This window comes from Salmo salar, chromosome 04 (genome assembly GCF_965601325.2).
Source record: "Salmo salar chromosome 04, fSalSal1, whole genome shotgun sequence".
Taxonomy (NCBI): Eukaryota; Metazoa; Chordata; class Actinopteri; order Salmoniformes; family Salmonidae; genus Salmo; species Salmo salar.
In genome coordinates this window covers 35,393,648-35,410,577 of record NC_138294.1, presented here as the reverse complement: position 1 = coordinate 35,410,577, position 16,930 = coordinate 35,393,648, and the positions used below count along the sequence as shown (strand labels likewise).

Sequence of the window (16,930 nt, the reverse complement as noted above, 5' to 3'; positions counted from 1 at the left end):
AACAGAGCCCTGGGGGACACCAGTGGTGAGAGCACGTGGTGCTCTCGCCACGCCACCTGGTAGGAGCGACCTGTCAGGTAGGACGCAATCCAAGCGTGGGCCGCGCCGGAGATGCCCAGCTCGGAGAGGGTGGAGAGGAGGATCTGATGGTTCACAGTATCAAAGGCAGCAGATAGGTCTAGAAGGATGAGAGCAGAGGAGAGAGAGTTAGCTTTAGCAGTGCGGAGAGCCTCCGTGACACAGAGAAGAGCAGTCTCAGTTGAATGCCCAGTCTTGAAACCTGACTGATTAGGATCAAGAAGGTCATTCTGAGAGAGATAGCAAGAGAGCTGGCCAAGGACGGCACGTTCAAGAGTTTTGGAGAGAAAAGAAAGAAGGGATACTGGTCTGTAGTTGTTGACATCGGAGGGATCGAGTGTAGGTTTTTTCAGAAGGGGTGCAACTCTCGCTCTACTACTGAGTACTGAGTCAATGTGCGGGGGTACAGGTTAGTTGAGGTAATTTGTAAAGTGACTATGCAGAGATAATAAACAGCAGCAGTGTAAAAACAAAGTGGGGGGGGGGGGGGGGGGCAGGCAATGTAAATAGTCCAGGTGGCCATTTGATTAATTGTTCAGCAGTTTGATGGTTTGGGGGTAGAAGCTGTTAAGGAGCCTTTTGGGACTTGGTGCTCCGGTACCGCTTGCCATGCGGTAGCAGAGAGAAAAGTTTATGATTTGGTTGACTGGAGTCTTTTGATAATTTTTTGGGCCTTCCTCTGACACCGCCTACAATATATAGGTCCTGGATGTGAGGAAGTTTGCCCCCAGTGATATACTGGGCCATACGCACCACCCTCTGTAGCGCCTTACAGTCAGATGCCGAGCAGTTGCCATACCAGGCGATGATGCAACCGGTCAGGATGCTCTCGATGGTGCAGCTGTAGAACTTTTTGAGGATCTGGGGACCCATGCCAAATCTTTTCAGTCTCCTGCCCTCTTCACAACTGTCTTGGTGTGTTTGGCCCATGATAGTTTGTTGATGATGTGGACACCAAGGAACTTGACACTCTCGACCTGCTTCACTTCAGCCCCGTCGATGTTAATGGGGGCCTGTTCGGCCATCCTTTTCCTGAAGTCCACCAACAGCTCCTTACATTGTACTGTAGGCCTTTGACAGAAACACCACTAGCCAAATGGTCTGTTGCCCGTGTTCAGTTGATGAAAATCTATTTTGTATATTTTTCACTGACATCAAAAATGGTCTCCTGATATGGTTTAAGCATTGTTGTGGTCTTAAATTTTTTTTTTTTAATTAAAATATTTAAAGTGTGATTTTAAGAGTCAAATCTAGAAAAAACTACAGTGCCTTCAAAAAGTATTCACACTCCTTAACTTTAATTCATTTGATATTTTGTGTCACTGGCCTTCGCACAATACCCCTAAATGTCAAAGTGGAATTATGTTTTTATAAATTTGTACAAATTAATAAAAAATGTAAAGCTGAAATGTCTTTAGTCAGTAAGTATTCAATGGCAAACCTAAATCAGTTCAGGAGTAAAAATTTGCTGAACAAGTCACATACATCTGTAAGGTCCCTCAGTCGAGCAGTGAATTTCAAACACAGATTCAACCACAAAGACCAGGGAGGATTTCCAATGCCTTGCAAAGAGACCACCTAATGGTAGATGGGTAAAAATACAAATAAAAAAGACACAAAATACAAATGAACATGTTGTGAATCAACTCTCAGTTTTTAACAGCATGTATGGGTTATTGATCTAGTTATTTTCAGAAGCTTCTGGCTAGCATTACCTAGCTAGCTAAATAACCAAATGCACATAAAACTGTATGTGGATTGACTACATAAGTTAATGGAAAGTAATGTAAGGGCGACACCCACTGTGATGCTAGTAGCAATTCAATTATGTGTGTTACTGAATGCAATGTTTACCTCTCAGTAATGCTGCGTTTATATGGTACGAGGTTGATGGCAAACCAGATGTCATTGTTTTCAATGAGAGCATGACGGTAAAGGCTGTTGAGGCTGGAGGTGAATGTCATTAGCCGCCGCAGTAGACGGCACTTGCCGCCAGAGTTCAAATATTTCATCTTTTGGTGTGTGCCATAGCTTTGCTTTCTACCTGATGTTGATTTGCAAAGTTTGTTTACTGAAATCACCATAGCAACTCATACCATTGTGCTAGCTTGCTTTTGCCGTCACTCTCTTTCTTGTCCGACTGGTATGCCGTTTTTTGCGTCCGTTGTCTAAGCTCAGCATAAGACGTTGTTGATGTCTAAACAGGATCTTGTTCTGTCTCTTTGGCCTTTCCAGTGGGAGTGTTGTGGAGCCTTTGGGGCAGACGACTGGAACTTGAACATCTACTTCAACTGCACTGATTCCAACCCAAGTCGCGAGAAGTGCGGAGTCCCCTTTTCATGCTGCACCAAAGACCCTGCAGTATGTGTTCTCTCACTTCACTGAACTATACCCACTATCTTCTGAAGTACAGACAGCTTTTATTGGAGTTGATCAGTCAGTACTTCAGTTATAAAATGCCCCATTCTAATGTCCAGCCACCAGCGTATTGTATTAGTTCATACCAATACACTTGAAATAGTAAAGTGGCCTGCGAACACACTTAGCAGAGTCAGTAGGTTAAAGCTCAATACCGTCCTAGTTGTTTCTCTCTGCCTAGTCAGAAGCCATGTTGTAGACTCTCTCTGTCAAACGCACTGGCTAGATTACAGCATTCAGATCGCAGTGTTTAGTCTTCTCAGAGGCTGCCGAACAGAATGTCCTATCTTAGCTCATGTCCCTTTTTAAGGGGCTAACGTCTCACAGTGGCTAACTTCACGTCACCATAAATCATACTCATACAACACAAACAAGGAGGGACACAACTAGCCTGTGCCGCACAGAACTCACTCATACTACAGCCAAACGGCACACAAATAGGCTACATAACCCTAGCTGAACCTTATTTGAAGATGTTTATGATGAAATCTATTTTTTTTAGCATGCAACAAGACCAGATGGCATGTAGCTTCAAATGACATTTCATTGCCTACAAGCACGTGCAAAATCCAAGTCCTTGACATTGACATTATCCATGATATTTGAAAAAGAACTAATGGTTTGGCTTACTCTACAGGTCAATATATATGCCTATATCAAGCTCATTAACAACCCCAGTTTTAGCAGCCCCTACATCCATTTCTATCTACTGTTTGCAAACTTGTCGCAGGTTTGGTTTTGAGTCAATTAGGCGAATGCTGTGAATATACCGTTTATAAATATCCTCTCTTTTATATTGTAGGAGGATGTCATTAACACCCAGTGTGGCTACGACATTCGAGCTAAAGCGGTGAGTTGAATCGTTATTATTGCAGAAAATATGGTATTTCCCAACAGTAACTAATTTGAGATCCCTGGAAATGCTGTGAAGTACTTAATCCAAGAGTCTGCACCTATATTCTAATTCGAAAGTTGCTGTTATTAGTGTTGAGCCGACACAGTGAGGCTGGTGCAATGCCTGAGTAGTAGAGGGGAAAACGTTCTTCAGAGACCTGCTCTTGCCTCTTGGATCAAAATGAATAATATTACATGGAAAGGGGGGACTTGATCCCTGATCAGCACTCCTACTCCGAGACACTTCATACAAACAGCCCAGAATCCAACATTACGGCAGTCTGTTCACTTGGAAGCAAGCTCTGGGAGCTTTTTCCACAGCATGGGGATAGGTTGTTTCATCAAAAGGCAGCCCTCAAAATAAAACAGTGGAATTGCGAAATAGGAATTGTAGAAAACTGTTTCCCATTAGCCATTGGCAGGTTGGTTCAGCTAGATGAGGTCATTCTTACTGCACTCCACCCAAGTCTAAGTCACAACACTGGTCTCACAGTCCATCACCACTCTCCCAGCCCCCATTTTACAACAGCTGGTTCCCTCAGTACTATGGGTTGCCTGGAATTACTCATGGTGGAGAAATGTGCTTTTGGCCAAGCACCATGGGAGAGAGAGTAATGTAAGGAAGGGGTGTATTTATTTTCCAAACATTACCCTCAAACTGTGAAAAGCATAAATTTGGAGTCTGTTTTGATAAGATTCAGGGACGGGAAGGTATTTCAACAAAAGGACACTGGGAACTGCAGGATGTTCATGGAATGGCCATTTGGTGAGATACAGTAAGCTCCAAAAGTATTGGGACAGTGACAAATGTTTTGTTGTTTTGGCTCTGTACTCCAGCACTTTGGATTTGAAATTATACAAACATTTTTGGTTAAAGGGCAGATTGTCAGCTTAATTTGAGGGTATTTTATTCATATCGGGGGAACCGTTTAAAAATTGCAGCACGATTTGTACATAGTCCCCCCATTTTAGGGGGACCAAAAAGTATTGTGACTAGGGCTGTTACGGTGACCGTATTACCGCCACACCAGCGGTCATGAGTCATGATGGCAGTCAAATTCCACGTGACCGTTTAGTCACGGTAATTAGGCTTCTTCAAGCTCTGATGCTGTTGATGGTCATTAGTCGCCTACCAAACTTGCTAATTGCCTGGTACTCAACACTCTATTTTCCCTCTAATCACTCCTACATCAATGCAAATGTTAGCGAATATCTAATCAAACACTTCACGAGAGCCCATGAGCTCATGTTGTGCAACATTTCTATAGGCTATGCAATTGCGTGAGAAAACAGAGTGATGGCCTCTATTAAAAAGAGGAGGTTCCCATCAGCTTTCTATAAGCTATGCCTACTATATTTATTTCTCAACTTTTCTAATATTAAGCACATTGCTTCTCTACAACAGCATGAAGATTAACAATGGGAATAGCATCCTCCATTCGCTATTTAAGTGCATAGATTACATGTATTTTTTTCTCTCCTGCCCCTGCTTCGAGACAGGTGCATGATAATGGTCCATTCTAAATAAATAAAAATTCACACATATATTATTTAGTATATGTAAAGACAAGATTAAATCAAGAATAGTCTGATTGTTGACAATATTAGGCTATCACTTGTGAATGATATATTTGCTGCCGGGAAATTCGAGGCATTTTTTCAAATCATTATTAGGGTCGCATCATGCAGCCTTAGAATATATAAAGAAATCTAAACATATAGCCCAACTTTGTATCACAACTCAAGTGGCCAAATAACTTCTTAAAGTTAAGCACATTAATCTGATTTACAACAGGTGTAGAGCCTAACTGGCATATATATGCAGCGAGTGAGTATCAAGTTTGAGTTTCAATATAATTTTAACCATTAAAATACACATTTATAATAAAAGCATTACATGCATAATCGCATTTGCAGTCACTTTTGAGGATGGTGTTTTCCTGCTAATGGAACATTTGCGCATATAGCCTATTGCCATGGTGCATTGCTGAGCTTATAATGTGAAGAAATAGCCTAATAGTTTAGCAACATTTTAAGTTAAACGTTCTGATCTGTTGCGTCATTACTTAAAACGTTTTTTTGTTTATGCTAGTGGTTGTATTCATTTGGGATCTATCGCATCCCACAACTGTCCCAGACTATGCTGGGAATATTTATTTCCCGCACAGAATAGGTCAACTTTTGTTCTATGGGGGATAGTAGATTGTGCGTTTGCTGTTCGTTAGGCCTACTTCTCTTGTTGATTGACAAAAGTAAATGTGGACAGTTTTTCCAATATCTTCAATTTGTGCTTCGGAGTTAGATAAGGACAGTTGTGTCCCCGATGTGTCTGTCTTCACTTATAGCCTATGAGAAATACCCGATCAGGTGACAGAGAGTGAGAGGTTCTTCGGAGCGCCCAGCTGGGAGAAGGGAATTATATTCAGCCCAAGGCCACAACAGCTACTGGACGCAAAAGGCATGGATTTTTTTAGGAGGCATTATGGCCACACAAAAAGTATGCCGCCATGAAATGTGATGCATTATCCAGTGCTTGTCAAATTTTGAGAGACTGATGAAGTGTGTACAGCCTGTGCAAAAAACAAAGCAGAGCTCATGCCTTTCAAATCATCATTAGAGTCGCATTATGCAGCCTTAGAATGTTTTAAAAATCAAAACATATGTTTGTTTCACAACTAAAGTTACATAAATAACTCTAAATTAAGCATATTGGAGTACCTGTTTCTTTATTAACCTCTCAACACAGAATAGCCGCATGTGCGCACTCCCCCAAATAATTTGGAGAAAATATCCTTTCTATTTTATTCAGCTATGTTCAATTGTGTTCTTCATACTATATAAAATAATCTAAAATAATGCCTCGGAATTCAAAGCAAATCATGTCTGCTAAATGAACTAGTGTAGCCCACAGCCATATGGCATAGCCAGATCAGGGCCTAACATAAGGACAACTCAGAGTATGCTATTCTTTTATTCTGAAACACACTACATTTTCTTCATATTATGTTTCTTTAGACTGGTATAAAATAAATAATGGATTTATTGTGATGGTGTAAGCTATAGTACATGGATTTATTAGACTTTTTAAAGTGTAGATGTTCCTAAGGTCTGCATCAGTGGCTTGTAGGCTATGCATCGATGCCAGTAGATGTTAAATGTGTTAATTATCGGTCAATTACATTTACATTTACATTTAAGTCATTTAGCAGACGCTCTTATCCAGAGCGACTTACATTACCCTCACAGTCCTGTGATAATCTGTTGAGGAACAAACACAACAAACTAACATTACCCTCACAGTCCTGTGGTAATCTGGTGAGGAACACAAACTAACATTACCCTCACAGTCCTGTGGTAATCTGGTGAGAAACTCAACAAACTAACGTTACCCTCACAGTCCTGTGGTAATCTGGTGAGGGACACAAACTAACATTACCCTCACAGTCCTGTGGTAATCTGGTGAGAGACAAACCCAACACGCTAACAATACCCTCACAGTCCTGTGGTAATCTGGTGAGAAACAAACCCAACACGCTAACAATACCCTCACAGTCCTGTGGTAATCTGTTGAGAAACACAAACTAACGTTACCCTCACAGTCCTGTGGTAATCTGGTGAGGAACACAAACTAACATTACCCTCACAGTCCTGTGATAATCTGGTGAGAAACACAAACTAACATTACCCTCACAGTCCTGTGGTAATCTGTTAATTAAGGAACACAAACTAACGTTACCCTCACAGTCCTGTGGTAATCTGTTGAGGAACAAACACAACAAACTAACATTACCCTCACAGTCCTGTGGTAATCTGTTGAGGAACACAAACTAACATTACCCTCACAGTCCTGTGGTAATCTGTTAAGGAACACAAACTAACGTTACCCTCACAGTCCTGTGGTAATCTGTTGTAAAACACAACAAACTAACATTACCATCACAGTCCTTTGATAATCTGGTGAGAAACTCAACAAACTAACATTACCCTCACAGTCCTGTGATAATCTGTTGTAAAACACAACAAACTAACATTACCCTCACAGTCCTGTGATAATCTGTTGAGGAACAAACACAACAAACTAACATTACCCTCACAGTCCTGTGAAATCTGTTGATGAGCAAAGTCAACAAACTAACATTACCATCACAAGTAATCTGTTAAAAAACACAACAAATGAACAATACCCTACCATGAGACAACAATTACCAACAATTACCATGAGACCGGCAGTTATTAGCTTGACAATCACCAGCTAACACCATTTCATGACCGCCACAGCCCTAATTGTGCTTAAAGGAGTTTAAAGTAATCAAAAGTTAAATATTTGGTCTCCTATTCCTAGCACGCAATGATTACATCAAGCTTGTGGTCTAAACACTTGTTGGATGATTTTGCTGTTTGTTTTGGTTGTGTTTCAGATCCTTTTGTGCCCAATAGAAATTAATGGTCAATAATGTATTTGGTTATATTTGGAGTCACTTTTATTGTTAATAAGAATATAATATGTTTCTTTACACTTCTACATTAATGTGGATGTTACCATGATTACGGATAATCCTTAATGAATCGTGAATAATGATGAGTGAGAAAGTTACAGACGCATATTTTTTAATCTGTAACTTTCTCACTCATCCTTATTCACAATTCAAAACAACAAATGTTGAGAAATGTGTCACTGTCCCAATACCTTTGGAGCTCACTGTATATGGCATGCAAGTCAGGGTGAAGTTGCCCCTACACGCTGATCTTTGGTCAGTTTTCTATTTAGGATTGGGGGAGGGGAATCTGATCCTAGATCTATATCTACATGTAGGAGAAACTTCACCCCATAGTGCCCGCGAAAACACTTGAGGTGACTAATAAGGTGGCTAACAAAAACGGACATTTAACATCTAGGCTACTGAAGCATGATTAACCTAATGTACAATTCACATAATAATATAACAATACTTTAAAGTAGCTATGCCATTTACAGACGCTGTTATCCAAAGCGACTTCTAGTATAGTAACTGTTTTTTGTATATGTGGTGGTAGCGTCATGCTCTAACCAACTGAGCTACACTCGATAACAGAGTAAATACCAATTAAATTATGGACTGTAAGATAAAAATGTTAGCATTAAAGGTTATTGTTTTGTTTTGTGTCGTCTCTGCTGTGTTAGGACTCGGAGCAGATGACCTTTATCTACATCAAAGGCTGTGTGCCTCAGTTTGAGAAGTGGCTTCAAGACAACCTGACAGTGGTGGCAGGGATCTTCATAGGAATCGCTTTACTACAGGTTGGGAACACATGTCTGATACATAAGCCCAAATACACCGGTTTTACCTGTCTGCTTTCAGTGCATTTTGGTTTTAAAGCTAAAGCCTAGGATTTGAGAAGCTGTTCAATGGTCATTTCAATTCTTGATATTTTACACATTGATATAATATAACTTATAAATGCCTCATGAGTTTAGCACAACTGTCTGTCTTCACCATAATCCAAAATATAAGGGACTGAAATCAATCCGAAGCTGCGTTATGGAGCACTTGACATATTCAGATCATTTCCAATTGAGCCGAAATCTGCCATGTTTACCTTGGATGCGATCTCCACGTATGCGTTAACATTGGCTTTAAAAGGTACATTGTCAACAAAGTTCTATGGGTTGAATCCCCTCCAAGGTTTCATTATTCCATTGTTTACAAACACGAAGAATGTGAACTAACGACATACAGTGGGGCAAAAAAGTATTTAGTCAGCCACCAATTGTGCAAGTTCTCCCACTTAAAAAGATGAGAGAGGCCTATAATTTTCATCATAGGTACACGTCAACTATGACAGACAAAATGAGGGAAAAAATCCAGAAAATCATATTGTAGGATTTTTTATGAATTTATTTGCAAATTATGGTGGAAAATAAGTATTTGGTCACCTACAAACAAGCAAGATTTCTGGCTCTCACAGACCTGTAACTTCTTCTTTAACTTCTCTAGGGCCAGTGGGACGATTTCGTCCCACCTACGTAACAGCCAGTGGAATCCCGTGGCGCGTTATTCAAATACCTTAGAAATGCTATTACTTCAATTTCTCAAACATATGACTATTTTAAACCATTTTAAAGACAAGACTCTCGTTAATCTAACCACACTGTCCCATTTCAAAAAGGCTTTACAACGAAAGCAAAACATTAGATTATGTCAGCAGAGTACCCAGCCAGAAATAATCAGACACCCATTTTTCAAACTAGCATATAATGTCACATAAACCCAAACCACAGCTAAATGCAGCACTAACCTTTGATGATCTTCATCAGATGACAATCTTAGGACATTATGTTATACAATACATGCATGTTTTGTTCAATCAAGTTCATATTTATTTCAAAAACCAGCTTTTTACATTAGCATGTGACGTTCAGAACTAGCATACCCCCCGCAAACTTCCGGTGAATTTACTAAATTACTCACGATAAACGTTCACAAAAAACATAACAATTATTTTAAGAATTATAGATACAGAACTCCTCTATGCACTCGCTATGTCCGATTTTAAAATAGCTTTTCGGTGAAAGCACATTTTGCAATATTCTAAGTAGATAGCCCGGCATCACAGGGCTAGCTATTTAGACACCCAGCAAGTTTAGCCCTCACCAAAGTCAGATTTACTATAAGAAAAATGTTATTACCTTTGCTGTTCTTTGTCAGAATGCACTCCCAGGACTTCTACTTCAATAACAAATGTTGGTTTGGTTCAAAATAATCCATAGTTATATCCAAATAGCGGCGTTTTGTTCTTGCGTTTGTTCGGTCGGAATGCTAGTCACATGCTAGTCACATGCTAATGTAAAAAGCTGGTTTTTGATATAAATATGAACTTGATTGAACAAAACATGCATGTATTGTATAACATAATGTCCTAGGGTTGTCATCTGATGAAGATCATCAAAGGTTAGTGCTGCATTCAGCTGTGGTTTGGGTTTATGTGACATTATATGCTAGCTTGAAAAATGGGTGTCTGATTATTTCTGGCTGGGTACTCTGCTGACATAATCTAATGTTTTGCTTTCGTTGTAAAGCCTTTTTGAAATGGGACAGTGTGGTTAGATTAACGAGAGTCTTGTCTTTAAAATGGTGTAAAATAGTCATATGTTTGAAAAATTGAAGTTTTTGCATTTTTGAGGTATTTGAATATCGCGCCACGGGATTACACTGGCTGTTGAGTAGGTGGGACGCAAGCGTCCCAAATAGCCCATAGAGGTTAAGAGGCTCCTCTGTCCTCCACTCGTTACCTGTATTAATGGCACCTTTTTCAATTTGTTATCAGTATAAAAGACACCTGTCCACAACCTCAAACAGTCACACTCCAAACTCCACTATGGCCAAGACCAAAGAGCTGTCAAAGGACACCAGAAACAAAATTGTAGACCTGCACCAGGCTGGGAAGACTGAATCTGCAATAGGTAAGCAGCTTGGTTTGAAGAAATCAACTGTGGGAGCAATTATTAGGAAATGGAAGACATACAAGACCACTGATAATCTCCCTCGATCTGGGGCTCCACGCAAGATCTCACCCCGTGGGATCAAAATGATCACAAGAACGGTGAGCAAAAATCCCAGAACCACACGGGGGGACCTAGTGAATGACCTGCAGAGAGCTGGGACCAAAGTAACAAAGCCTACCATCAGTAACACACTACGCCGCCAGGGACTCAAATGCTGCAGTGCCAGACGTGTCCCCCTGCTTAAGCCAGTACATGTCCAGGCCCGTCTGAAGTTTGCTAGAGAGCATTTGGATGATCCAGAAGAGGATTGGGAGAATGTCATATGGTCAGATGAAACCAAAATATAACTTTTTGGTAAAAACTCAACTCGTCGTGTTTGGAGGACAAAGAATGCTGAGTTGCATCCAAAGAACACCAGACCTACTGTGAAGCATGGGGGTGGAAACATCATGCTTTGGGGCTGTTTTTCTGCAAAGGGACCAGGACGACTGATCCGTGTAAAGGAAAGAATGAATGGGGCCATGTATCGTGAGATTTTGAGTGAAAACCTCCTTCCATCAGCAAGGGCATTGAAGATGAAACGTGGCTGGGTCTTTCAGCATGACAATGATCCCAAACACACCGCCCGGGCAACAAAGGAGTGGCTTCGTAAGAAGCATTTCAAGGTCCTGGAGTGGCCTAGCCAGTCTCCAGATCTCAACCCCATAGAAAATCTTTGGAGGCAGTTGAAAGTCCGTGTTGCCCAGCGACAGCCCCAAAACATCACTGCTCTAGAGGAGATCTGCATGGAGGAATGGGCCAAAATACCAGCAACAGTGTGTGAAAACCTTGTGAAGACTTACAGAAAACGTTTGACCTGTGTCATTGCCAACAAAGGGTATATAACAAAGTATTGAGATAAACTTTTGTTATTGACCAAATACTTATTTTCCACCATAATTTGCAAATAAATTCATTAAAAATCCTACAATGTGATTTTCTGGAGAGAAAAAAATCTAATTTTGTCTGTCATAGTTGAAGTGTACCTATGATGAAAATTACAGGCCTCTCTCATCTTTTTAAGTGGGAGAACTTGCACAATTGGTGGCTGACTAAATACTTTTTCCCCCCACTGTATATGGTTGAAATTATCATGTAGATGTCATGGACAGTCAGAACTTGCAGCTAGAGTGCTGTCTATGAATTTGAGAGGGCTTACATTTCTCGACCCCCATCCCTCAGATGTATAACAAAACAAATAGCGGGCACCCCTTTTGTTGTTTTTTCAAATCCCAAAATGTAGCTTTAAGGGGCTGTACTTTCAACATCATGTTTCCTCTGACTTGTCACGGGAATGGAATGTACTTGAAAAAGCCAGTTTTTTTTATTTGATAGTGGTGTCAGTGATCAATTTCTTAAGATGTCTTGAAACATTGTTTATCTCTGCTTTTTATGTTCATAGCTGACTATGCTTGTGAATATGGTTGTGAACTTTACTTGCTACTATTTGTTATTTATTTATTTTACCTTTATTTAACTAGTAGGCAAGTCAGTTAAGAACAAATTCTTATTTACAATAATGGCCTAGGAACAGTGGGTTAACTGCCTTGTTCAGGGTCAGAATGACAGATTTTTACCTTGTCAGCTCGGGGATTTGATCTAGCAACCTTTCGGTTGCTAGTCCAAAGCGCTGACCACTAGGCTACCTGCCGCCCAAAATTATGCTAAATGATGACTTAGGCTATTGTCTGAGAATAGAATTTAGACATTAAACAAACTATTGCTGATCATAAAACTGACCATGAAACACTGAAATCAACTAGATCTATCACCACAGTAGCCGTTCAAAAGTAGAGATGTCTCACCTAATCTTTGTGCCCTTTTTCAGATTTTTGGGATCTGTTTAGCACAGAATCTAGTGAGCGACATTGAAGTAGTGAGAGAGAGTTGGTAAGAACCACAATTGATTATTTAAAAACGTATATACTTATATATATTTTTTACTTCCATGTTAAAGGAAAACTCGTTTCTTGTTTCATTAGTCCATTGATGATATAGTCCCCAAAATGTTTTGCATGTCAGCAATCAAGTTTTCAACATATGTAATTGTAAAAATACAAAAATCTGGACTGTATGATGCATTTTGAATCATATGATGCTGCAGAGTTCTGTATTTTGAAAGTTACATATTTTGGGATGGAGTTTTCCTTTAAACCAACAAAAAAGTGTGGTGTCAGTATACTGTAGTTATGCCACCTGGTGGTCATAGCCAGTACTAAGGGATGAAACTCTGTTGACGTTTTGTTGAATCACTCTGCGTAGAGATGATGTATTGAAAAAACATTTAAATACAACCAGGATTATAAACCCAGGATTTGGTGAGTGCACTTTTCATTTATTTTCACTTTCCTCTCTTTCCCCGTCACACATCAGTTTGTTTACCTGAAACATCTCAAGCAAACTAAAGGTTGTAACGAAGGTAAGCCCCTTTACACTTGTTCAACAATCGTTGTAGACTCCAGAATCTTTTTAATCTCATCTATTAAAGACCAGGGAACCAATAAAACTATAGTTGATAAATAACAGTGAAAGAAGTCCTCCCTGCTACCATTGTATTCTTTTCATTGAAATATATGTCCTTAAGATTAACTACCATACTTTGACCTACATCTTTCATCCATACATTTAAATTAAATATTTTAATCAATACATTTAAATTAAATATTGATTCGATTTCGTATCTCCCATGCAGATCTCTTGAGTTTTGCCACCTTCTAAAGGGAGACGATCAGGACACTTGGGAAATGTACAAAATGAAGAGTCTCGCTTCTTCCTTTATGCTCTGTATATAATACTTTTGTAAGAATTTGTTTTTATATGTCTCACTGATGCAGTGTCAAACACTGCCTGGAAGGGTCGTGTACAAAGCCATATGTATACATATGTGTATTTAAGGGAGCCATACATATGTATCTATATGGCTCTTGTCATGTACAGTATAGAGCTGAGGTCGTTCTGTAAATGCGCTGCATGCCTATTCATAGGGCATTCGTTCTCCTACTTGTATTCTTTATTGTTATAATGTCTGATGTATTGTACAGTATAAGTCAGATTACCTGTATGGAGTGAATTGGCTGGGTAGCACTTTGCACACTGTGTTATATAGCCTGCATAGCTGTAGCAGTAACATGTATTGTAATGTCATGCTATACTGTGTGAAGTATCACAAATTGGTTTAGGGACACTTCACACAGTACAGCATGACATTACAATATCATGCAGCAATTTGGGATCTTTAGTACGTTACATTTAAATTAATGACTGTGTTTTGTGATGTCGTTGGTCATAAAGTGACATGATGAACTATCATTAGGTAATGTGCTTGGTGTCATGTCATGGCAGAATTCATCTATGCTTCATGAAGTTTGAGTCTCGTAGTTAAGTGTTCCAGTTTCTAAAGAGGGAACAAGTTTTAAAGAGAATTAGTGTTGCGAAAACCACACACGTCCTGTCTATTGACTAGCAATAACTTCAAGAACCATGAACTAACTCTATTTCAGCCACAAGTGTTGTATTTCATTGTTGTGTTCAATTTATAACAGTTGCCCCATAAAGGTGAGGTATCAAAACCCAACTAGGTTCTTTACTGAATTTTGATTGACATTTAGCTGTTATAGGTTTATTTCTCTTTTTTGTCAGAATTTTTTCAACAGAAGAATTCCATGAGGCAAAAATTTGGCAAATGTTGTCTTAATGGCATCATTTTGTGGTTGTATGGTTGAGACTTCAGAATTCCAGATGCAACCGAACGGTCTCTGTTACAGTATAACCAGGCAAAGACATATTTTTTCATGATGACATCAAGAGGTCATGGGAAAGAGTAATATTTGGTTGTTATTTGGTCAGATTACAACCCAAGAGGGTCAGCAGGTAGTTTAGCGGTTAAGAGCGTTTAGGCCAGTAACTGAAAGGCCACTGGTTCGAATCCTGAGCCGACTAGGTGAAAAGTATAACCCTAACTGCTCTTCTAAATTGCTCTGGGTAAGAGTGTCTGCTAAATGAATAAAATGTAAATAAAAAGACAATAACAAAACTTACTTATGAAACCTGACCATGTCATCAAAATGACATTGCAACCAGTTTTGCCTGCTTGGATGAGATTTCTCTGATATTCACTAACCTAATGTTCCTGGCAGGCACACAGCACATCACCAGCTGGTTAGCTTTCTGGAAGCAGACGACATTTGCACTCTCACCAGCAGATTTTAAGAGGGAACTGAGATATTTGTATTACATCTATGTGAGACCACATTGTATTGATTGAAGTAGGGTTGTGGTCAAAACCATTTAAATTTAGAATGACATGACTTACAATTCAAGACTTTAAAAGTGCTGTTTTGAATTTCAATAAACTTTCTGAATTGAAATGGAGGTGACCACAACCATGTATTGAAGTGACCTCTGATCTCAAATCTAGATCCTCAAAAGACGTGCAAAAGCTACATTAGACGCTGTGGCCCTTATTTCCTAAGGCAATATTTTCATTAGAATAAAACAACACATTTCTTCATGTGACTGAACTAATAGGTGCAAACAGTAGATTGGTGCACACCAATGGAGGCTGCTGAGGGGAGGTTGGATCATAATAATGGCTGAAATGGAGTAAATGGAATGGTATCAAACACATTTGATACCATTCCATTCACTCCATTCCAGCCATTATTATGATCCATCCTCCCCTCAGCAGCCTCCATTGGTGCACACTCTAAGTAAATCTGGCCCTATTTGGGGTATAGAGTAAGAATATCACATATTTTGTAAAAACAGACTTTTTGATTTTCTTGGGGACTGCATGTAGGTTGTACTTTTCACAGCGCCATCTCACAAAACACAAAAACAAACATTTTCCCTGTGCCATAGGTGTGATCATGATGTTCTGTACTTTCATGTCATATGTGTTTTAAATCATGTAAATAACTGGATAATGAGAAGTTGTAAATATGTCAAAATAAATGTATGCTGCTTTGTATTAAAGTGGGTCTGATAGGTGATTCATTCATGTATTTGTGTAAAAGGGTAACATGTTTGTTGACACGTTGACCATTAACCACCGGCCAATTCATCATTATTTAAAAAAAATATATATTCTGGCAATGTAAGAAGAGAATGGACATCGGCCTATAAGACTGTCAGCTGGCATGTTAGGCTAGTTTAAGAGGCTACCAGATTGATTCAGCTTACTATTGTGCTGCTTTGGAACTGTATTTGATCAAGATACATCAAATAAGGGCCCTCAGTCTATCCGGAAGGCCAAAGTTAGTTGCTTTAAGGAGCAGTTCTCTCTCTGTGGGTCTAACCCTGGAAAATTTCTGGAAAGTTCTGGAAAACGGTTAAAGACCTGGAGAATAAACCCTCCTCCTCACACCTGCCCATGTCACTTAAAGTTGATGATGTGGTTGTTACTGACAAGAAGCACATGGCTGAGCTCTTTAATCACCACTTCATTAAGTCAGGATTCCTATTTGACTCAGCCATGCCTTCTTGCCCGTCCAACATTTCCTCATCTCCCACCCCTTCTAATGCAACTAGCCCTGATGCTCCTCCCTCTTTTTCCTCTACCCGCTACAAAGTTTCTCCCTGCAGGCGGTCACTGAGTCCAAGGTGCTAAAGGAGCTCCTTAAACTTAACCCCCAAAAAACATTTGGGTCAGATGGTTTAGACCCTTTCTTCTTTAAGGTTGCTTATCATCGCCAAGCCTGTCTCTGACCTTTTTACCCTAACTCTCCTCTCTGGGGAGGTTTCCATTGATTGGAAGGCAGCCACAGGTTTGTCCTTTATTTAAAGGGGGAGATCAAGCTAATGTCACGTCCTGACCAGCAGAGGGAGGTATTGTATCAGTTTTGGTCAGGATGTGGCAGGTTTTTTGTATGTTAACCTGTTGGGGCTAGGGGGCAGTATTTTCACGGCTGGATAAAAAACGTACCCGATTTAATCTGGTTACCACTCCTACCCAGTAACTAGAATATGCATATACTTATTACATATGGATAGAAAACACCCTAAAGTTTCTAAAACTGT

At 39.8% G+C, this 16,930-nt stretch overlaps 1 protein-coding gene across 1 annotated transcript in view; it reads left to right on the top strand.

Moving 5' to 3' along the window:
• Positions 1-15,886, top strand: part of LOC106602713 (tetraspanin-5) — a 41,919-nt gene extending 26,033 nt beyond the window's left edge. Inside the window, exons 5-10 of the mRNA XM_014195513.3 lie at positions 2,314-2,439; positions 3,299-3,346; positions 8,552-8,668; positions 12,741-12,802; positions 13,286-13,331; positions 13,605-15,886. Of these exons, the coding sequence (XP_014050988.1) occupies positions 2,314-2,439; positions 3,299-3,346; positions 8,552-8,668; positions 12,741-12,802; positions 13,286-13,298 (366 nt within the window). The 3' untranslated portion in view covers positions 13,299-13,331; positions 13,605-15,886. The remainder of the gene's footprint in view (positions 1-2,313; positions 2,440-3,298; positions 3,347-8,551; positions 8,669-12,740; positions 12,803-13,285; positions 13,332-13,604) is intronic.
• Positions 15,887-16,930: the final 1,044 nt, after the last annotated feature.